General features: G+C 46.8%; 1 protein-coding gene across 2 annotated transcripts in view; it reads left to right on the top strand.

Annotated features, from left to right (window-relative positions):
• Positions 1-21,436, top strand: part of LOC146811973 (uncharacterized) — a 410,827-nt gene extending 389,391 nt beyond the window's left edge. The window contains exons 7-8 of one of the 2 annotated variants that reach the window (XM_085618947.1): positions 1,448-1,813; positions 14,834-21,436. In XM_085618947.1, the coding sequence (XP_085475073.1) occupies positions 1,448-1,813; positions 14,834-14,925 (458 nt within the window). In that variant the 3' untranslated portion in view covers positions 14,926-21,436. The remainder of the gene's footprint in view (positions 1-1,447; positions 1,814-14,833) is intronic. The other variant, XM_085618946.1, reaches the window with a different exon arrangement.
• The last annotated feature ends 3,316 nt before the right edge of the window (positions 21,437-24,752 follow it).

Here is a 24,752-nt window from a genome sequence, read left to right as displayed (position 1 = left end):
TCCCTCACATGTTGGAGACGTTCACATTACTCACGACAGAGGAGACAAAAGGTATATTAAGTAGAGCTAAATCAGGGTCCCTACTGAGCCTCATTCCTGCTAAAATAGCCGCAACTCTGTCCAAACAACTCGCCGACCCCATCTGCTGTATCCTAAACAGGTCCATGGAGGAAGTTACCCTCCCTCGATTCGAAAGCTGCACAGATACTTCCAGTTAAAAAGAATCCTAAAATTTCCGCAGAAGACTTAACTAACTACCGCCCCATTTCCCTACTTCCCCTACACACTAAAATCCTAGAAAAACACATTAATAAACACCTCTCAGATTTCACTGAATCCACAAACTGCCCGGACCCCTCCCAATCGGGATTCCATCCTAGGTATAGAACCGAATCCGCACTAGTGGCAGTTACGGACAATAACAGGATGTTGCTGGATAATGGTCAAGCAGTACTATTGATGCTGCTTAACCTTTCCGCTCCATTCGATACCATCTCACACCAGACTCTACTCTAAAATTGGGAGACATCAGCCTCTCAGGGAACGCGTTGAAATGATTGTCTAACTTTCTAGCCGATAGAACTCAGACCGTTAACCTAGACCCATTCCACTCACAGACTATCAGGGTGACCAAGGGAGTATCACAGGGCTCATGTCTGAGCCCCACCTTGTTTAACATCTAAGTGACTGCCTTGGCAAGAATATTGAGGCTGGGATTTATCCCCATATCTTTCGCAGATGATACCCAACTTCTCCTTTCATTTGACAAATGCAACTCCAACATTCAGAACACCTTTGCAGAAGGAATGATGGCCATAGCAGAGTGGATGAAAGCCAATTTTCTCCAACTCAATGCTGCTAAATCGGAGATTATGCTATTTTGCGAAATGTTTGAAATTATAATATTTGGTATGGGCCGAAAAGGGGCAGTTCCTTTCACCACACCTCCATAGTTAGGTTGTTTTGTAGGCACAGTAGTCTTAGAGGCATTACTTCAAAGGAAGTGACACACCACAGCTGTAGTCAAAGGGAATTTGTTGTAAACGTGGGTTATTTCTGAAAGATAGGTCCACAAAAGGGTATGGTGAGATGTTCTTATGAGTGTAATGTTATTTTTACCACAATTATTTCTAATATGGTAATGCTGGGTCTATCAAGAAAAGTTGCTGTCAGGAACATTCTTATAACAGAAAACACTTATTTGGGGTTCAGCTGTGGAGAGCAGTGAAGGGCTGTTCCCACAGAAATATTTAATTAGTGATGGGTACACTCCAGGCGTGGAGAGATGTTCTTAGGTATTGATTTTTTATTTCAGGAATCCGTTGTGCCAAGTGGATGAATAGTCAGGGGCTGTGAAAAGCAGCTTTTAGGGAATACTCCTGAAAACAGAAATAACTTCCTTAGGGAAGGATTCACTTCTCTCTGTCTCTTTTCACTTTTATCTTAGATAATAAAACATATTACTCCGTGTCGGGTCTGGATATTCCCAAAGAGTGCGTTGCTGGTGAGCTGCTGATCCTGTCCTGCTCCCTGAAAGGGGCCTTTCCCCAAAAAACTGAGATGACTTGGGAGAAGATGCTTGGAGACAAGCGGATGCCAATCCAGAGATATCCTTTTGGTGGTCTTGTTCCTGCCCAGGATCCCTCTACTCCATTTTATCAGATCACAGAGAACCGTTCAGAAAACCTCCTTATTACGTTTTTAACCTTTGTTCCATCTCTCCAGGATCATGAGGTCCAGTTATGTTGCCGGTTCTTTGATGATGGTGGGCGAGTGAATGCAGAACGCCGCTCCCAACCCCTCAATGTTGTCCGTAAGTATGACAGTCTCAAGGTAGGGTGGAAGGTTTCTAAAGGACGAGTACTGTGATACACAAGTGGTTAGATACAAGTGATGTATGTAGCTGTGAATGCTCCATAGACCTAGTGAGGATTGAATCATAGTTTAAGCCAGTGCCTTAAAAAGTCCAGAGGTGGAGTCAGTGGCATATCAGGCCACTAGTGTGTGCAAGCAGTCTAAAATATGTCACTGCTCTACTCTGAAAGGACTGGTGGGACTTGGAAAGACTGACAATCACCTGTCCCACAGCTGCATCTAAAAAGCTAGGATTGAATCAATCACATATTAGGCTTGCACATCTCAAAGGTCCTTTCTGAGGCAGAGTCAATCACTTTCCTGGAAAGTAGGATTGAAACATGCTTGGTGTGTACCTCAGAAATCCTGGTAAGCCTAGACTGCATCAGTCACCTACCAGATGAGACTTCTAAGTAGACAGGGGTGAGGAGATGAGTGGTTCTTCCTCTTCATCTTTGCAGGTGGGCTTAGGCTTAATAAACTGGGGTCAGAAAATGGGATGTGGCCAAGCCAAGAGAGGGTGGTCAAGAAATCCTTTAAATATGAGCTCAGAAGCGGGGACTTGGAGGAGTGGAAGCAAAAGTGCTATGCTTTTATACAAAGTGCTAGGGGAAAAGAATATAGGAGAGCAAAAATGGTAGAAAAGGGAATGTGGAAAAGTGATATTGGAGCAATTTCCTCTCTTTCTACAGAGCTCAGAGAAAGGGACTGGAAATGTGAAAGAAAGTTACAGAGTTGTTGAAAGTGGAGTTGGAGTGTACGGATACTATTTCCACTATAGACAAATGGGGTGTTCAATAGACATGGACAATCAAAGACTGCATAGTTGACTACCTTGTATAGAGTACTAGGTGAAGTGCTTTAAATGAGGCTGTTAGTCTGGTTGTCAGTATAACATTTCTCTTTTAAGGCAGCTTTATGTAGTGCTACTTTTCCATGCCAAAGAGGAGTACACAATACAAATCAGGGTGCTATCTACTCTCTCCACTAGTCTCTATCAGCTCTTGGCTTTGCAGATATCAAATAAGGGTTGGCTCCTTGCATCAGCATCAGAAAATCCAGCCTAGGCTCCAGCTGCTGCATGCTGCCTACTGTAGGAGTTGCTGTCTCCTCACTCAAATCAAAAAATTGTGAGCAGCACCACACCTGTGTCTCTCTGCTTACATCCAGCAATCAGTAGAACCCAGAACAGTGACTACCTACCCATGTAAGAAGATACTGGACATAGAGAGAGGGAGAAAGAGGTTGTGGGAGATGAGGAAAGAGTGTAGGAGTGACAGAAAGAGGGAGGGAAGGAAGGAATATGTAGGAAATGGAAGGGACCGAGAGTGTGCATGTGTGTGCGTATCTGTGTAGGGCACCTATACAAACATGCAGGTTAGAATGGTGGGAAAAGTGGAAGTTGGAGAGAATGGCTAGACAAAAAAGGTAAAGGGAGACAGGACAGATGAAGGGCTGACTGCTAAACTTTGGTAGGTGTGGGAGAGTAAATGCCTACTGCGAATGGCACTGGCAGACGAAGCCCAACCTTCTCCTGAAGGTTCAGCTTCTGACAACTGTTCCAATGGTTGCATTTTACGCCACAATTTTGACACTGAATTGTCTAAAAAGCCATGCATTGTAATGAACAGTCATTGTTTTACCACAGTACTCCTATATTTGTCTAAGTCAACCTATCTATTTTATGTTATGCGTATTTGTAAAGCATGATATCACCCACTAGGGTATACCCGGTGCTAAGCATGTGTATGTGCTTAACCCTGCTGAGGGTAGGCTGGTAAATTGAAAGACCAGGGTGCCGATCACGATCCGGTTAAAAATATCCCCGTGCGACTCGTATCCGGTCTTTTTACCGTACGAATCGTACAAGTGCCGTACGAACTGGCAATCACGATTCGCATGGTAAAAAGTCCATACGAACCGCATTGGGAATATTTCCCCACACGTCCTCGGGTCGGAAAATGTGTCCGACACGTCCTCGTACGATTCACCGTACAAACGTGAAAGGTGAAGTCCGACCGGGGAATCACGATCCATCCCGGGCGTCCGAATGTACAACCGTATGGTGAAAAGACCGTCCGCACCGAACTCCCATAACGACCACGGAGACGTCCAAACAGGTGCCCGGTACGTGCCGTACCCCCCCCAGCCCCCGTAGGTACGCGCCGACCCCCCCCAGCCCCCGTAGGTACGCGCCGACCCCCCCCCAGCCCCCGTAGGTACGCGCCGACCCCCCCTGTGTGTACACCCTTGTACGCGTCGAACCCCCCGTGTACGTTCGAGTCGAACCCCCCCGTGTACGTTCGAGTCGAACCCCCCCGTGTACGTTCGAGTCGTACCCCCCCCCGTGTACGTTCGAGCCGAACCCCCCGTGTACGTTCGAGTCGTACCCCCACCCGTGTATGTACGGTGCGTACCCCCAGCGCGTAGCGCTGGGGGTACGCACCGTACATACACGGGTGGGGGTACGACTCGAACGTACACGGGGGGGTTCGACTCGAACGTACACGGGGGGGTACGACTCGAACGTACACGGGGGGTTCGACTCGAACGTACACGGGGGGGTACGCACCGTACATACACGGGTGGGGGTTCGACTCGAACGTACACGGGGGGTTCGACTCGAACGTACACGGGGGGGTTCGACTCGACCGTACACGGGGGGGTACGACTCGAACGTACACGGGGGGTTCGACTCGAACGTACACGGGGGGGTACGACTCGAACGTACACGGGGGGTTCGACTCGAACGTACACGGGGGGTACGCACCGTACATACACGGGTGGGGGTTCGACTCGAACGTACACGGGTGGGGGTGCGACTCGAACGTACACGGGGGGTTCGATGCGTACAAGGGTGTACACACAGGGGGGGTCGGCGCGTACCTACGGGGGCTGGGGGGGGGGTCGGCGCGTACCTACGGGGGCTGGGGGGGGGGTCGGCGTGTACCTACGGGGGCTGGGGGGGGGGGTACGGTGCGTACCGGGCCACCTACTCTGGTCGATTCGCACCGTACTTCGCTTTTGCGGCACTTTTTGGGTGCCGTGAAAATATTGCCGTCCGGACTGCTGTCGGTTCGAATCGTAATTCCTGGTTCGTGAAACGCTGCCTGAAAGCATCCCGACGTCACGTCGCAGCATTCCCGGATCACATTCGTATGTATATTTTCGTCGGTCGGTGTTTTTTACGAATCGTACGGAAATGGTGTTTCCGTGCGAATCGTAATTCCATGTTTGTAAAGTTTTACGACCGGGTACGAGTCGGACGGGGAAAACGCTCCGACCGACGGTTCGTACCCGGTTTTTACCGGATCGTGATCGGCACCCAGGTCTTCAGCTTACTGTGGAACTCAAGAATTGAAAAGGAGACTCTGATGTGTAGTGGGAGGTCGTTCCATGGTTTATGAGTGATGTAAGCCCATCCTCCTGTTCTCGTTGTGTGTAAGCGTGGGGTATGTGCGAGTAAGAGCTCTGGGTAGTTTGGTGGAAGGGGATGCAACTGTTCAGATCAATGGGGCCAATGTTGTGTAGTGCCTTGAATGTGTCACAGTAAGGAGTATGAAATTAGTACCTTTGTGTATCTGGATCGATTGTAGATCCTTCAGGTGTGGAAGAATAGAGACTTAATGAAAGAGAAAGTGTAAAAGATTGAACTGAAGAAAAAGGCAGGGTAAAGGAGAACCTCCACAGAACGAATTAAAGTAAGAGAATTTGAACAATAGTGTGTCCTTCAGCTTTCGGTTAACAGCATGAAATATGCTGGGACTTGTTGTTTCATTATGAGACTGTAACTTTTGACCCTCAAGTACAGACTGCTTCCAGATTCCTGAACCTGAAGAACAGAACCTGCATGTATCAGTACCGCTAGAAATTGGAAATACTTGTCCTTTCTGACTGTGCCCCTTTGAAATGTGCAATAACGGTTCAGTGTCAAAATATCGAGTCAAAAAACATCTACATACAAAAATATTGACTCACAAATATCAAATTTAAAAATATTGACTCCCTATACTAAAATGACAAAAATATTGGGGGTAAAATTGTTTTTACTAATATCGTTGTCTAAAATATCGATTTTTAAATATATAAAAATGTAATTAATAGAAATTTTGAATTACATATTAATACTAATATTATGAAAATAAAAACAAATAATTATTTAGAAAAATACAACAATTATTATTATTCAAAGAAAGTAAAACAAACATATATTAATATGCATATCTTTATTTACATATATCTAATGTAAAAATGTAACAATTAATATTTTTAATTTATATTATGTTTTAATACTTTTTTTAATGTAATAACTTAAAAAATAAATATAAATATGTATATCCAATAACATAAAATATTTAAAAAATAAACCATTTTAATTGCAATGGAAAAACTCAAACAAAATAAAAAAAATTTGAATTTACTAAAACTAAATGAAATATTAGAAACATTAATAATTACAAATATTATAATTTAATTACCCAAAAACATATTAATATAAATGTAAACAATTTAAAGTAAACTACAAATTTTTAAAATGAATACATATACTATACCCACTACAACTCATAAATAGTAGACAAGGTTTCAAACTCAGGAGGTGTTACATTTATAAATCCCACTACAGTCAATGCAACAGTAGGTAAAGTGTTGGCTGTCGGGGGGGGGGGGGGGGTGAAATTTGCTATTCCCACTCCAATGAGTGCAACAGTAGGGAAAGTGTTAAATTGCAGGGGGAATGCACTATCCCCACCCCAGTCAGTGCAACAGTAGGGAAAGTGTTGGATTACGGAGGGGAAACATTTATTATTCCCAATCCAGTCACTGCAGCAGTAGGAAACGTCTTGGATTGTGGAGGGGCAAAACTTACTTTTCCCACTCCAGTCAGTGAACAGTAGAGAAAGTGTTGGATTGTGGGGGGGGGGGGGGGGGGTAAAATGTACTATTCCCACTCCAGTCATATTATAAATTAATACAAATATTATTTTTATCAAAATACCAAAATCTATTATCAAGATAATAACAACCAATAAATACAATACTATGTAAAATTAAAAAGCATAACAAATTAACACATACAATAATACATTACAATAAAAAAGTACTCTTTGTCATTTTTTTCATTACTGACATATCTTACTACCCTATATCTCTACAAGCCACATGGCACACATCTAAACTACGTATTTAAAAGTACAATATTTATACATTTTATATAATCATTTATCCATTCCACCCTTTATTTGTACAAAACAAATGACCCACACCTAACATATAAATGTAAACAAAATGTATTACGGAATTTACATAATTAATCATCAATTAAACAATTCAATCAATAAATCAGGGAATTGTAAGTGCGCTACTCACCCGTGAGGGTCTCAAGGCGCTGAGGGGGAGTGGGCGTGTAGATCCGTTCAACTGAAGAGCCAGGTCTTGAGGGTCTTCCTGAAGGTGTTCAGGTTGGGGGCAAGTTGAATATTTGCTGGTAGCTCATTCCAGGTTCTAGCTGCAATGTGGGAGAACGATCTTCCACCTGCTCTGGCTCTGTGGATGCGAGGGGTTTCAGCAAGTGCGAGTTTGGAGATTTCTATTACTAATTACCCAAGAACAAATTAATTATACTTAATTAACTTCCCACCCTTTAGCCCTACAAATACAACTCACGCATATGACCTAAACAATATTTTAATTACATATTGACATAATTATTTACCATTTAAACAATTATTAAAAATGAACAATATTTATTAATTATTATTATTTCCTGCATATCCTTTACCCATACAAAAACCACAAAACACCCCCAAACAAAAGTTTATATTACACAATTGACATAATTATCAATTAAATAATTCTTTATAATAATAAATATTTTTAAATAATTATAATTATTTGCGTTCCACCCTATACCCATCAAAACCTAAAACCTGACGGGAGGAGCCTAGCGCTTGACCAAGATGGCCGCGTGAGCTTAGAGCTCCCGAGACCCTCGCGCCCTCCGTCGACTATCCTGTCTCTAATCCTGATGGTATGCATGGCATCGTGTTGCTGAGTTGTCAGGGAGGCGATTGATGCCACCCGTGGTCGGATCGCCCATCGGGAACCGGACTTACGACTGGCGGAAGATTGCGGCCTATCTCCCGGGGATGCCAGGGGCCAGAGTTGGCAGGCTGCCCGGCTCCTAGTTGATCAACAACGGCCAGGCGAGGTGTGAACGGTCGGACGGAGGTCCCCGCTCTTTCACTTTCGATTTCGTTCCCTTTGTCTGCCCGGACACTGGAGAGCTCTGGGTGGCTTTATTACCCCAAGGACGCTCGGCGGGCTACTCTGGCAGCATAAGGCAGAACTGCTCACTCCTTCTTCCTCTCCCTGAGAGGGATCAGTCTTAACTGCACTGGACTGCCTGGAGTCCATTATGTCGGGCAAGGCAGAAGGGGATCGGCTGAAGACTAAGTCTACCAGGCGGGGAACGTATACCCAAGTCAACAGCATGGACCGCTACGCTCTCCAGAAAGCATCACCGAGTGGATCGAGCCAGGCGCCGGAGGCCCAGAAGGAGGACTCGCCTGTGACACCGGAGCTCTCCCTACAGGATGTCATTGGCGCGCTCGACGGGATGCAGACCTCGATGGGGAGACAGTTCGAGGCCCTGGCGCATAAGGTGGATGCCATCCTGGTGGATGTCAACCTGATCCGCTCGGACCTGGGCAAGACGAACGAGCGCGTTAAGAACCTGGACCTCAAGACCACGGGCCTCACTGACGATGTAACGGAACTGCAGACCGAGGTCCGTAAGCTAAGGGCCGAGAGTGACCTCGTCGCCCGCCGGCTGGAGGACTTCGAGAGCCGGGCCAGGCGCAACAACGTGCGCGTCATCGGGGTCCCGGAGTCCTCGGATGAGGCTTCGGTGGACCTGCTTGTTGAGGATTTGGTCCTTAATCATCTAAAGCCTAGGGGCCTTGGAAAGTTCTTTGCGGTGGAGAGGGCCCATAGGGTGCCGGGCGGGCGGCCCAAGGCGGGTGCCCCGCCGCGGCCGATTGTCGCCCGGCTCTTTCATTTTCGAGATCGGGACGCTATCCTGCAAGCATCGAGGGTGACGGGCCCAGTTCCCTTCCAGAATGCGTCGGTTAATTTTTATCCGGACTTCACCCAGCAGGTGCAGAGACAGAGACAGAGCTTCCTGGGGGTGAAGCGGAGGCTTCGGGAACTGGATCTGAAGTATGCCATGCTTTTCCCTGCCAGACTAAGGGTGGTGCACGAAGATCGGACATTCTTTTTTGACTCTCCTGTTATGGCCGACGAATGGCTGGATGCTTTGCCCCGGCGACGGAAGGGGGACGACACAGCCGAGCATGGAGACAGTGGCCGGGATGGACAGGGCTGATATCTCAGAGCCGGCCTGACTCGATTTGACTATATTTGGGAACTTGAACAGAGTGCAGTAACTGTGGAGGGTTGCGGGGGGACGAGGGGTGCTCTTTTCCTCCCTTAGGGTACTTTTTGTAGACTTTTGGTTTTGTAGGGCAACAGGCACACTGCAAGTTGGGGGGGCTTTGTAAGCTGCAGCAGGGGTGCAGGGTGGGGGGAGTTTCGGGGATTTGGAGTTTGTTGTTGGGGGGTTTGTTTCTGCAAGGCATGATGATTATCCTCAGGGCTGTTCCATGGTGGCTCCTCGGGTGTGGGGTGGGCCTCTTTCCGTTTGAGGATGGGGGGTAGAGGCTTAAGTGTTATAAGCTGGAATGTTAATGGTTTGGGGGATCGCATCAAGAGGGGGATTGTTTTGCAATTTTTGAAACGCTCAATGCCAGATGTTGCCCTGCTGCAGGAGACGCATCTCATAGGTAATACGTGCTATGCCTTGAATAGGAAGGGGTATAAATTCATTGCACACTCGGGATTCTCTTCTGGGTCCAGGGGTGTGGGCATCCTGGTTAGAGCATCGTTGCCTTTTGAGGTGGACTCCACCATTGTTGACGATAGGGGGAGGTTTGTGGCGGTGGCGGGGCGGTGGGAAGGAAGGACTCTGGTTTTGGTTTCGGTTTATGTCCCGCCGGCCCTGCAGGCCTCCACCTTTGCTGATCTGGGCAGGGCTTTGCTGACTCTCCCGGGGGGGTATGCTGGTAGTGGGAGGGGATTTCAACGCTGTGGGCTCCGGACTGTTGGATAGATACCCGCCCAGGGATACAGGGGGGGCTCAGAAATGGCTTCCGGATTTCCTGGACACGCTTGGTCTTATAGACTGCTGGAGGCTCCGGCACCCCACACAGAGTCAATACACGTTTCACTCCGGTGCGCATGGTAGCCTCTCCAGGATTGACTATCTGCTCACTCTGGCCGCACATGCCTCGTTGGTGTCCGAGGCGAGGCACATGGTACGCGGTATCTCTGACCACTCGCCAGTGTGGATCCGGCTGGATCTAGGTCGGGAGGGAGGAGGGAGGGTGGCCCCCATTAACCCATGGTATTTCCGAGACCCCAAGATGCGCAGCGCCCTGGTAAAGAAGGTAGATAACTACTTCAAGGACAATCTGGGAACTGTGGACTCGGCGGTGTCGCTGTGGGAAGCTTTTAAGACCGTGCTTCGGGGGGAAGCCCTCTCCCTGGTGGTGGCTGCCAAGAGCCGGAGGGATGGCGAGGTACGGCAGGTAGAGGAGGAGATCGCGGCCCTTGAGGGGGCTATGGAGGAGGGGGTTACAGAGTCCTCGCTGCATGAGCTTTGCTTGAAGCAGACGGAGTATAGAGACCTGGTGACGGACGCCGCTAAGACCCTCAGTAGGGAACAACAGGGCCGCCTGTATGATGTTGGTGATAAGGCAGGGAAACTCCTGGCGTGGTTGGACAGGAAAGAACGGGTCAATAGAGTGGTGCCGGAGTTGATGGGAGAGAGGGGGGAGGCGATTGTGGAACCTGAGGGGATTGTGAAGTGTTTCGCGGAGTACTTTCGTAGGGTTTATTCCTCTGTGTCGGACAGACCGCCCGAGGACTCGGCTGATCTCCTCCGTGATATCGAGTTGCCCTGCCTCTCTGACATAGATAGGGACGATTTGGATGGTGATATAACGGTCGACGAGGTGGCGGGGGCTATTCGCGCGTTACACTCGGGTAAGGCCTCTGGACCGAACGGTTTGCCGATAGATCTGTACAAGCTGTTCCCGGATAGGGTCGCCCCTCACCTGCGCGCCATGTTTTTGGAGGCGCGGGGGGATGGGATCCTTCCGATGGATCAGCGGCTGGCGTCGATCGTGGTCATACATAAAGAGGGTAAGCCCCGAGATAGGTGCGCCTCCTATCGGCCCATTTCACTCCTCAACGCTGAGCCGAAAATTCTGGCTAAAGTCCTGGCGACCCGTTTGATTAGGGTACTTGGCGACTTGGTACACCCGGATCAATCCGGCTTCATCCCGCATCGAAACACGGCACTAAACCTTAGGCGTCTTCATGGCGTCATCGCCAGGGCGGGCACGCTGCGTGAACCGGCTATTGTGGCATCTCTTGATGCCACGATGGCCTTTGGTTTTGGTCGCGGTTTTGTGAGTTGGGTTAGGTTGCTGTACGAGGGGCCGCTAGCGAATGTGGTGGTGAATGGTCGGGCATCTTCTCCGTTTCAGCTTGGTAGGGGTACTCGGCAGGGTTGCCCCCTGTCGCCTCTGTTGTTCGCCCTCGCCCTTGAACCGTTGGCTGCGTGGATACGTTGGCACCCGGATATACGGGGCCTTCGGTGGTCGCCTGATCACGAGGACCGTATCTCGCTCTATGCCGATGATATCCTGTTGTATCTCGCCTCACCTAAGAAGTCACTTATAGTGGTTTGTGACGTACTCGCATCGTTCAGTAGGAACTCGGGGCTCGTTATTAATTGGGGCAAATCGTACTTGTACGTTCTTAGTGGCGAGGTCCCACCGATCCCTAGAACATGTTCGATACAGGTCGCCCAGCAGGGTTTCGTGTATTTGGGGATCTTTATATCCATGGACCCTGCTGTGCGCTATGAGAAGAATCTGCTCCCCCCCCTGGCACGCTTGAGGCGAGATGTTGAAGGTTGGCGGAGGCTGCCGCTCTCCCTTGTTGGGCGTGCGGCCCTGTTCAAAATGATGTCTCTTCCCCGCTTCCTCTACGCCCTCCAGAACACTTTGGACTGGGTGCCGGCCAAATACTTTCGGGAGGTCGAAGGCCTCCAACGGACGTTGCTGTGGGATGGGCGGCCGCGAATAGCTATTTCAAAGTTGACGCTCCCATGGTACGATGGGGGCATTGCGCTTCCAGACATCCGACGGTACTATTGGGCCACGCAGTTGAGTGCGATCAACCATGGGTTTTATGGCCCCGCCCTCAGCCCTGGGTATGCCATGGACAGGTGGTTGCTGCGTGGTGGCAACTACTACAGGGCGTTGTATTCGCGGTCCCTAGACTCGTCCCTCACGGGGCCCACAGGTGTGGCGGTGCGTGTATGGAAGATGGCGACTGACTCGCTGGGCTGGAAGGATAGGCTCACCCTCGCTTCCCCATTGTTCGAATCGGAGAGATTGGGAAGACTCTGGCATACGAAGGGCTTTGATAAGTGGGACCTGATAGGTATATCCAAGGTGGGAGATGTGCTGCATAAGGGGAGGGTGAAGTCCTTCGAGGAGTTGCAGACTGAGTATGAGCTGGGGCCCTCCGAGTATTTCAGGTATATCCAGCTGCGCCACGCCCTCCGATCTGTCCTCGTGGAGGGTGAGAAGGTGCCGGAGTCCTCTCCCCTTGAGGACCGGGTCCTTGATGGTCATATGCCCGAGAGCACGATCTCGCTCATATATAAGAAATTGATTAACGTCCGGGCAGACATGCTTTTGGGGCTGAGAGAACAGTGGACTAGGGATGGCCTTGAGTTGGATAATGAGGACTGGCAGTCAGCGGTTTCTTCTCCTAAGGAGGTTGCGATCCCGTCGCGTCTGAGGCTGGTGCAGCTTAAAATACTGCACTGGGTGTATGTGACGGGGCCAAGGCTGGTCCACATGGGATTCTCGGAGGACGGCCTGTGCAGGAGGGGATGTGGTATGGTGGGTACTTTCCTGCACATCATTTGGGAATGTGGTGTCATTGTGGAATTCTGGCGGAGAGTCCATGCAGTTATGGGGGAGGTGACGGGCCTTGCTGTGCAGCCGGAGGCGCGGTGTTGCCTCCTGAACGTCTGGGGGCCCACTGACCTCGATGAGGCGCAGACCCAATGGGTGACCCTGGGTAACATGGTCGCTAAAAGGGATATCGCGCGATTGTGGGGCTCCTCGGGACCACCTACACTGACCGCGTGGAAAGAGAACATGGACTGGAGCATGTTTAGGGAGAAGACGGTCTATTGCTCCAGAGGTCGCCCCCGGAAGTGGCATGCCATCTGGGGGCGGTGGAACCAATACAGGGGGGGAATATGTCTTGCCCCGGATCTGGAACCTCCCGAGGAACAGCTTTCCCCCTGACCCTCTTTCCAGCACAGTCTGGTTTTAGGAACCGTTTTGGGCCTCTGCTGTCCCCCTTCTTCCTCCGTACACTGTCTTGTAATTAGTAGATGAGTGGGGTCCGGCCTCCCCTGGGGGCTTTCACCATGAGCTTTCAATGTTTTTGCCTTGCTGGGGTTTGTTGTGAGTTTTTTCTGTGTTTACTCAAAATTGGACCTTTGCACTACTCTTTGCACTGTACTGGGGACACATCACTGTATCTAACTCTCAATGCTGCCGAACCTTCGGGCTGTCGGCTGAATAGCTGTGTCCTGATTTTTGAAATAAAGGTTTTCCAAAAAAAAAAAAAAAAAAAACCTAAAACCTGCATGTTAAATTTAGATTAGATTTAGATTGAAAAAAAGTATTTATACAATGAACCTAAATGGTTATCAATTAAATAATTATAAATAATAAATTAATTATTATTAAATTATAATCAATTTCCCACCCTATACCTCTACAAAACACAGAACCCACACCTCAAACTTAAAAAAAATACTATTTACAGAAATAATTATCATTAAAAAAATTAATAATTCTAAATTAATTCTAAATTAATTATAATTCATTTACTTCCCACCCTATCCCCTACAAAACCTACAACCCACACCTAAAACTTAAAAACAAAAAGTATTAATGATAGAATTAACATAAATAATTATCAATTAAATAATTGGTATACATTTAAAAATATTTGTTAATTGACTATAATTAATTTACTTCCCACCCTACACCCATACAAAACCCACACCTAAAACGTAGCTACAAATCTTTTTATTATACATTTAACATTAATATTATTTTCAAAAGTTATTAATTAATTTACTGCCCACGCCATTCCTCCATAAACCTCGCAACTGGCTACGGTAATAAATTAACAAAAAACAATATAATCTGCAAACCATATTAAAAAGCTAACACTATTTAAACAAATATTTTAAAACACATATATATTAAAATACACACAAATAATAAAAAATCGATATAATTAACAACAATATTTGTAACATCGATATTACTTACCTTAAAATACATATTCTCGCTCGCGATATTTCTGTGTTACTATATTTCCTACTTGATCATTTTGTCAGTCAGTATTACTGACTTGATATTTTGTCTGAATACCTGCAATAACATCAGGAATGAGTTCTTCTGTATCAATTGACACATGTAATTTCTCATTTGCAAGCCACTTTTTCACCCATTTTGATGAAATGTCCGAGTAAAAAACTTGTAAGCTGTGCTTTTTATCATTTTAACTCCGGTTACATCGTCATTAGAATTCATAGCCGCTAATTGGGCCTTTGGTCCTGTTGGCTAATTAATCGAGACTGACTGAAAGTCACAACTTGGAGCAAATTGGGGTACTTTATTGATCAAGAGGGTATAGGAAATGTGTGGTCATGTAGTGGGTTACTTTTTCATTCCTAACAGTAGGTCGAAAGTACCCTACAGTTGTACTGATTTGTAACTTGATTTGTAAGTCTGTTGTTTCTTCTCGGCAGGTGCCAAGGAGAGGAAGCCAGACTTCTGTCTGTCATCAGACTGGGGCTTCGAGTCCACCAATGGGGTTACCCAGGAGGAGTCAGGTCTATGACATGGACAAAACACAGTAGCTGTACTGAGATCCCCACCAACCTCATCTCCCACCCCTTTCCTGCCCCTCCTTGTGAAAACTCTGTAAGATTCCCATTGATGGGGGAGATTGGCTGGGACCCAGAGAGTCCTGTGAGAGCAGGAGGCCTGATGAGTTTAGCAGAGACTTCTGCAGACACTGAAACAATATTACAGGACGCCCTCCCTGGGAAATCCAAGATTGCCTTCAATAAGTGTCCCATGGGCGTGCAGACCCTGAGGATAGTGTAAGATTATCTTTGTAACTCCTGTCGATTTCTGGTCTATGTACTGTGTTTTTCCATGCACTCAGGTCTCTTCCAAACCCTACTTGCTTCTTGTATCTGTTTGTTTTGTCTGTGCGGCTTTCCATGTATTGAATTGTATTATACATTGCTTCCCCCATTCATGTGTGACACGTTCAGCCAGTTCCATTGTTTTTAGTATGTGTGGCTGTAATTACCCATGTTCTGCATACTCCTGCCATTTAGTGTTGGGCTCAGACGTTTGCAAGTTGTTTTTCTTTGAAGAATTCTTTTGAGTCACGATGTCTCAGTGACTCCTCCTCTGGTTGTAGATGCTCATGGGCACCCACTGCAGAATATTTTACTCCGCTGGTTCGGTCATGAAACACCATCATGGCCTCGGAGTTTGTTACCTTCCATCCTGTTGTGAGAATACTCTGACTTGCTTCTTCCTTCTCACAGGGCATGTTCCATTCCTTGAAATACATTGCCGTCGAGCAACTTAGCCGCTCGGCTTTCAAGGACTTCTGGGCCACCAAGTGCTCCAGTCTACAAATGGAGAATGAAGATGATCTCGACATACCGTTTACAATCTTTGCATCTCACCAGAGCACTATAAGAGGTGGTGCGACTCCTGTTCTATCTTCTGCAGCACAAAAAACTCTGCATCAGTTACTAGACACATGGTGGGCCCACAGCAGAATGCCGAAATCCTCCTCGGTAATGCCAGACATCTAGAGTAAGGCTGACCCTCTTCACGCCAAAGAAGAGGTCTCAGGTGAGTCACCCGACCTCCCAGCACGCTGGCCCTGTCCAGAAATCATTTACTCCGAAGTCTCAGAGCCAGAGGAGGATGAAGTTTTGAAGATAGGGCATCCAAAAACGATTGCACATCAAAGCCGAGCACTGCCCTGCAAGGGGATGGGCATCCAGCCTTGAGCCTAAGCCGCTGCTACCCTTTGGTGTGTCATCGCATCAGAGTGCTGGTAAACACGAAGCAAGGCCTCTGAGTTGCGGACAGACCCTTCTAGAGGCCTCAATCCTCTGCCTGCCTCGAGTTCGAGTGCTCCCATTGGCACTGAACCCTCATGGCTTGCTCAACCATCAAAGCAGAAAGTGCCATCTGTGCCAAAGTAGCCATTGTTGAGACCGACAGCACCATCGGCTCCAAAGCCACTCACTCATAACTTTGAGTTAAAGGCAATCTTCAAGAGACTGCTGCGTAAGCTGAATGAAAGACATAGTAGTATCATCATCTACCCTCGCACAGGCAAAATCTCTTTCTCAGAGAAGATGCTGCCAAAGAAGTGCAGGCTTGCTTTCTAGGAAATCCCACCACCAGACACTCCTGTACCTCTCTTGCTTCCCAAGAGACCTACGGAAAAAGCTGCTGCTCTTCCTCCTCCTCCAACTCAACCCCACCTCCACCTTCACTTTCACCTCCTTCACCCACCACCTCTACCATCACCTCCAATTACTTCTCCTCAGGGGGTCATCAGAGTCATAGTCCAGCAGGGGTAGTCCTAGCCCCTCATTCCCCAGCTGAGGACTTTGTCCCAGTCTACCCTGTACCCCTCAGAAGATCCTTGGGAGGATTATGATATGGACCCTCAGACAGAACCAGATCTAGAACACGTCCCAGTCAGGGCCTCCTCGCCAGATGATACGACAGTGTACCACAGCATTATTCAACTTGTGGAGCCTACCATAAAGTAGACCTATACATCACCCTCCAAGGATAATGATTTTTGAGTGAAAATGCTCTCAAAGGCAAAGCGTTTTGTACAATACCGCCCCAAGCTCATGGGCATGATACAAATCTACCCCTGAGATTTTTAAGGATCCTATAAAATCCTGGGTAGTCACACCTCTTATAGAAAAAAGGACAAGCCCGCCCCCTTCCACCTACTCTGCACCAGCGGTTACATCCACCCAAACTCCCTAGTTGTCACTACTGCTATGAAAAAGGCAACAGTCCAGGCCTTGAGTGACCCTCCGCCTCATGACAAGGAGAGCAATCAGGTTGATGCTGTGGGGAAGAGAGCAGCAGTGGGTATGGCTACACATTGGTGCATCACCAGTTGTGTAGGCCTCTTCTTCCGTTATGATATGGCTCATTGGTAGGAGATCAAGGGGCCCCTTCAGCACCTCCTTGAACAATATCTTGAGAGGGGGAAAGAACTCGGAGAAGGGAAAGTCATCTCCAATGATACTATTAGGTGTGCCTTAGAGTTGGCTGATACAGCAGCCAGATGAGTGAACACCTCCATCGTTCTCCAGTGACATCCCTGTTTCCGTGTATCTGTGTTCAAGCCAGAGGTGCAACAGCACCTTGTCAACCTGCTGTTTGCTGGGGACCACCTGTTCAGCCCTCAGGTGGACATGGTGCTTGAAGAAATCAAGTCTGCTAACTCGATGGCAGCTCTCCAGATCCCTTCTGGCAGAGTTTGCTATTGGAAACAACAAAATAGAGGTGGGTCCAAGGCAACTACCCCAGAACCAAGTCAGTCCTACCAGCGGCAGGGTTATCACAAGCATGATGGCAGAGGCTTTTACTGGAGCTGCTTTAGGGGAAATAGTTCCAAAAGCCGAGGCAGAGGCAGAAGTAGAAGCCTCTTCTTCTAAAAACTGATTTGCCCCACATCTCTCTCGATTTCACAACACCTGTCGTGGAGGAGACTTCAGGGATTTCTTCCCCCTTGGGAGGAGATCACCAGATGCCGATGGTTCCAATCCGTCATCGAGCATGGCTGTTGCCTAAAGCACATCTCAACCTCACCAAACAGCCCACCTTACACCCACACCCTCAGCCCAGAACATATCACGTTACTGCAAGGGGAGGTTTAGGAGCTCCTACTCAAAATAGCCATAGAACCAGTGCCATATCAGCACCAAGGGTCTTCATTAGGTGTTTAGTGGAGGTAGCCGTTCACTTTAAGAAGGGAGGAACTTGCGTCTTTCCCTACCTAGACAACTGGCTGATAACAACAGCAAGCAGACAGCAATGTTTAACCCACTCCCTGGCTGCAATCTCCCCCCCAACACAGCCTAGGGTTCACAGTGAAATGCACACTATCTCAGTTGGAACCACTCCAAATCTAACCCTTCCTAGGGTCAGTCCTTATCTCAGTTGTAAGCAAAGCTTTGCCCAGCTATCAAAGGGTGTAAGCATTCCAAAATCTTCTACCTCTTTTTTTAGCCACTCCTCCCACTTCCAGTCTGCATAGTTATGCATCTGCTACGAATGATGGCTTCATGCATTGCCATAGTGCCCCATGCCAGTATTCATATGCTACCCCTTCAAGAGTGCCTCTCAAGCCAGTTGTCACAAGTGGAGGATCAGCTAGAGTATCTAGTGTTGGTAAGGGCTAGCACTTCTCGATCTCTGCAGTGGAGTAACAGAACAATCTGTTGCAGAGCAGGCCCTCCGCAAACCCAGTTCCGCTGGTGACCATTATCACAGACGCATCTCTAGTTGGCTGGGGAGCACACCTCAACGACATGACAGTTCAAGGTCTGTGATCACCACCATCAATGGGGTTGCCACATCAATGACTTAGAACTGTTAGCCATCATCTCACAATCAACAAATTCAAGGCAAGGTAGTCCTTGTGTGCACAGACAACATGATCGCAATATTCTATCTTCAGAACAAGGAGGCACACATTTCCCTCAGCTGTAAGCCTAGCACAGCAAATCGGATGCTGGGCCATTCATCACTAAGTTAAACTCCTAGCAGAGTATCTTCTCGGAGGGGGCAGCAACTTTGCAGATCTGCTAAGCAGACCGAGCAACAAGTCCACAAATGAAAACTCCACCCACAAGCCCTTCTACCTTTCTTCCATAGATTGGGAACCCTAGACATAGACCTTTTAGCCATATACAAAACACAAAATGCCCAGACTTCACTTCCAGATTTCCACACATCTTGCCCATCGGCAATGCTCTGTGCATGAACTGGTCAGGGATCTTTGCCTACACTTTTCCGCCTCTCCCACTAATACCGTTCATGGTCAGGAACCTGAAGCAAACATTCCTCTCCCTCATCTTGGTGGCTCCATCTTGGGCCAAACAACTAGGGTTCCCATCCCTTTTTGAAATGTCCAGTGCCCCTCACTAGAAGCACACCAACAGCCCAGACCTTCTCACACGAAATCACAGCAAAGTCAGACACCCAGTCCACAGACAGCTCAACCTGGCAATTTGGCTTCTGAGGTCCTAGAGTTTGGATACCTTGGTTTTCCTCAAGAGCATATCGACATACTTAGAGAAGTCTGTGGGCCCATTGCTGCTCCTGGTATGCTGCTAAGTGTAAGCATTATGTCCACTATTGTACTTCAAACCACATAAACCCTCTTGCCCCTATGATACAAAACATTATTTTTTACCTCCTATACTAAAAGTGGGGGTTGGCCTACACATCAATTAGGCTACACCTAACCACCATTGCTGTATATATGCAGAACAGGGAACACTATTCCCTCTACAAAATCCCTGTAGTTCAAACATTTATGGAGGGCCTTAAATGTATTATTTTACCAAGGGGGTTTCCAATCCCAGGCTGGAATCTCAATATTGTACTTACCAGACTTATGGGACCTCTTTTTGAGACTATGCATTTATGCCTTTTGCAATTTTGCAAGAACTACAGGCCCTCACACTGTAGGAACAGGTCCACAATGACAGAGCGGTTCTTAGAACCAGTCCTAAATTCTTACCTAAGGTAGTCTACTTATTATATCTCAATCAGACAATCAAGCTCCCAGTCTTCTTGCCATGACTTGGTAGCTTAAAGAGCACTCCACACATTTGATGTTGAGCAATTATGTGGTATAGATAAGCCCTAATTCTTCTGTAAAATACACCAACTATTTCTAACTTTTTCACATCCTCATAAAGGCCATGTCATTTCTAAGGCAGCGATCACAATGTGGATTGACAAATGTGTTCAACCCTGTTACGCTAAAGCCTACCCCAGACTGTACTCCACCCGCAAACATGGCGCTACTATGAATTTTCAAGGGAACATCCTCAAAGTAGATATTTGCAAAGCTGGCACATGCTCCCCTTCACACACATTTTCAAAACTTTATTGTGTAGGCATCCTTTCAAAACACCAAGCCAGGGTTGGGCAAACTCTACTCAGTACCCTGTTCCAGGCCTCAGCACCATCCACTGGTTAGCCACCACCTAGGGTTGTACTCCAATGCAGTTGATGCAGAGCATGTGTATCCACAGCCACACATACTATGAACTGATTATGTTACTTAGCCTGAAGGGATATGTTTGTTGTATGTAGTGCTGCAGATTCATATGCGTCCTCTCTCTTCCCGGAAAGCCAGTGTTTGTTACAAATATAGTTCACTTTAACATATTTCACTTTCAACACACAAAAACATTATTCTTTTCCCACTCACTACTCCATTCCTACTCTCACCCATTGGGCATAAAACAATCTAACAATGGAGTTGGTACCCATGCACATCCATGACCAGAGGAAGTCACAGAGACAATGTGACTCTAAAGACTTCTTCAAAGAAGAACAACTTGCAAGTGTCTGAGCCGAACACTAGATGGCAGAAGTAAGCAGAACATGTAAATCTATAGCACTACATGCAACAAACCGATTACTATAGAGTAAGTAACATAATCCTTTTTATCTATCCGCATGCTGCATTCTAGCTCTTGTAGTTTCACGTTTAACACTGTAGATCTGAGCTAAGAAATCCCGGAAAGTAAAGTTATATTGACTTCAAAGCCCAGACTCACTAAAGATATCACACATGGCATGGGGCTACCTGGCAGCTGTACAGACATTTGGAAATATGTATTTGGCTTTTGTATGTATGTTGCAAAATACATCTATAATCCTCACATTCACAGACATATATTCTGATGTTTTATCTTGTGTAATAAAATTTTTCAACTGAACAAATAAATACCGTTTTCCTTTTTTTTAACCCTTACTTTTTTAAATTCAACTTGAGACTGTGAAGTATACATTGTTGGTGCTTGTGAATTGATTGGGGAAAAAGAAGGAATATGTTCTCAAATAAATGTGTAGAATAAAGTATCCCTGGACCAAAAGCAGCTCAATAAAACTTTGTAATAGATTATTTGATTGAAGCATTCTAAAGCACACTATTACCCCTGGAGTTTTCTGGTCCAGATTATACGAAAACTATCTAGTACTATTGCTGCTGGGGAGTTAAAAGGTTGTACACTTCATTGCTGAAAATCAAGATGCATAATCCTTTTGTAAAAGGAAAATGTCCTATTTAAATCTTGGAGCATGATGTAGAACTTGGCGATGGATTCTCTGTCACAAATGTGATGGATTTCCTGTCTGCCTAATTATAAATAAATTACATCCTAATATCTGTCAAATTTGTGATGGAATGCCCATCCGGAAACAATAAATCATGTTCCTGATGGCCAATGAAAACAACTTCTTTAATCCAGGACCTTTACTGAATCTTTGAATCCCTATACTAGCAAAACGCTTAAGTGGTCTGTAGTTGAATGAATAAATGAAAGGGCCTTTGCATAGCGCACTGTTACTCCGGAGAGTTTCCTGGCACTCTGCACGTCTGTAATCAATACACCGGCGACCAAAGCAGATTTAAGATAGATTAAAAATCCATATCTTTAGTTTCTTTCTGAACACAGTGGTAACCGAGGTGGTCTGAAGTTCAGGAGGCAGTTTATTCTAGGCAGATGGCCCTAGTAAAGAGAAGGATCTGCTCTGGCCCTAAATCATTGGATTCTAGGGATTCTAGCCAAAAAAGCATTGACAGAGCGAAGACATGTGGAATGAGTATAGAAACTAATCTTAGCCCTAAGACATCCGGTGCCTGTCTGGTTAAGGGCCTTATGAACCAGAAAAGGGTCTTAAATAGAAGTCTCTTTTTAGGTCAAGCCTAGCATTGCAGCGCATGCGCTGCTCGCTTTGCGAGGCATGCAGTATTCAGTATAACGTGGAAGCTTCATGGAAGCTCTGCCCACTCTCTGCCCATCTTTTTCATTGGCTTAGGTCTTAAATGCTGCCTGTTCAGCCCTCAGGTGGACATGGTGCTTGAAGAAATCAAGGACACGAAGTCTGCTAACGCGATGGCAGCTCTCCAGATCCCTTCTGGCAGAGTTTGCTATTGGAAACAACAAAATAGAGGTGGGACCAAGGCAACTACCCCAGAACCAAGTCAGTCCTACCAGCGGCAGGGTTATCACAAGCATGATGGCAGAGGCTTTTACTGGAGCTGCTTTAGGGGAAATAGTTCCAAAAGCCGAGGCAGAGGCAGAAGTAGAAGCCTCTTCTTCTAAAAACTGATTTGCCCCACATCTCTCTCGATTTCACAACACCTGTCGTGGAGGAGACTTCAGGGATTTCTTCCCCCTTGGGAGGAGATCACCAGATGCCGATGGTTCCAATCCGTCATCGAGCATGGCTGCTGCCTAAAGCACATCTCAACCTCACCAAACATCCCACCTTACACCCACACCCTCAGCCCAGAACATATCACGTTACTGCAAGGGGAGGTTTAGGAGCTCCTACTCAAAATAGCCATAGAACCAGTGCCATATCAGCACCAAGGGTCTTCATTAGGTGTTTAGTGGCGGTAGCCGTTCACTTTAAGAAGGGAGGAACTTGCGTCTTTCCCTACCTAGACAACTGGCTGATAACAACAGCAAGCAGACAGCAATGTTTAACCCACTCCCTGGCTGCAATCTCCCCCCCAACACAGCCTAGGGTTCACAGTGAAATGCACACTATCTCAGTTGGAACCACTCCAAATCTAACCCTTCCTAGGGTCAGTCCTTATCTCAGTTGTAAGCAAAGCTTTGCCCAGCTATCAAAGGGTGTAATCATTCCAAAATCTTCTACCTCTTTTTTTAGCCACTCCTCCCACTTCCAGTCTGCATAGTTATGCATCTGCTACGAATGATGGCTTCATGCATTGCCATAGTGCCCAATGCCAGTATTCATATGCTACCCCTTCAGGAGTGCCTCTCAAGCCAGTTGTCACAAGTGGAGGATCAGCTAGAGTATCTAGTGTTGGTAAGGGCTAGCACTTCTCAATCTCTGCAGTGGAGTAACAGAACAATCTGTTGCAGAGCAGGCCCTCCGCAAACCCAGTTCCGCTGGTGACCATTATCACAGACGCATCTCTAGTTGGCTGGGGAGCACACCTCAACGACATGACAGTTCAAGGTCTGTGATCACCACCATCAATGGGGTTGCCACATCAATGACTTAGAACTGTTAGCCATCATCTCACAATCAACAAATTCAAGGCAAGGTAGTCCTTGTGTGCACAGACAACATGATCGCAATATTCTATCTTCAGAACAAGGAGGCACACATTTCCCTCAGCTGTAAGCCTAGCACAGCAAATCGGATGCTGGGCCATTCATCACTAAGTTAAACTCCTAGCAGAGTATCTTCTCGGAGGGGGCAGCAACTTTGCAGATCTGCTAAGCAGACCGAGCAACAAGTCCACAAATGAAAACTCCACCCACAAGCCCTTCTACCTTTCTTCCATAGATTGGGAACCCTAGACATAGACCTTTTAGCCATATACAAAACACAAAATGCCCAGACTTCACTTCCAGATTTCCACACATCTTGCCCATCGGCAATGCTCTGTGCATGAACTGGTCAGGGATCTTTGCCTACACTTTTCCGCCTCTCCCACTAATACCGTTCATGGTCAGGAACCTGAAGCAAACATTCCTCTCCCTCATCTTGGTGGCTTCATCTTGGGCCAAACAACTAGGGTTCCCATCCCTTTTTGAAATGTCCAGTGCCCCTCACTAGAAGCACACCAACAGCCCAGACCTTCTCACACGAAATCACAGCAAAGTCAGACACCCAGTCCACAGACAGCTCAACCTGGCAATTTGGCTTCTGAGGTCCTAGAGTTTGGATACCTTGGTTTTCCTCAAGAGCATATCGACATACTTAGAGAAGTCTGTGGGCCCATTGCTGCTCCTGGTATGCTGCTAAGTGTAAGCATTATGTCCACTATTGTACTTCAAACCACATAAACCCTCTTGCCCCTATGATACAAAACATTATTTTTTACCTCCTATACTAAAAGTGGGGGTTGGCCTACACATCAATTAGGCTACACCTAACCACCATTGCTGTATATATGCAGAACAGGGAACACTATTCCCTCTACAAAATCCCTGTAGTTCAAACATTTATGGAGGGCCTTAAATGTATTATTTTACCAAGGGGGTTTCCAATCCCAGTCTGGAATCTCAATATTGTACTTACCAGACTTATGGGACCTCTTTTTGAGACTATGCATTTATGCCTTTTGCAATTTTGCAAGAACTACAGGCCCTCACACTGTAGGAACAGGTCCACAATGACAGAGCGGTTCTTAGAACCAGTCCTAAATTCTTACCTAAGGTAGTCTACTTATTATATCTCAATCAGACAATCAAGCTCCCAGTCTTCTTGTCATGACTTGGTAGCTTAAAGAGCACTCCACACATTTGATGTTGAGCAATTATGTGGTATAGATAAGCCCTAATTCTTCTGTAAAATACACCAACT

Source organism: Triturus cristatus, chromosome 7, assembly GCF_964204655.1.
Source record: "Triturus cristatus chromosome 7, aTriCri1.1, whole genome shotgun sequence".
NCBI lineage: Eukaryota > Metazoa > Chordata > Amphibia > Caudata > Salamandridae > Triturus > Triturus cristatus.
This window is presented reverse-complemented; position numbering and strand designations above follow the sequence as displayed.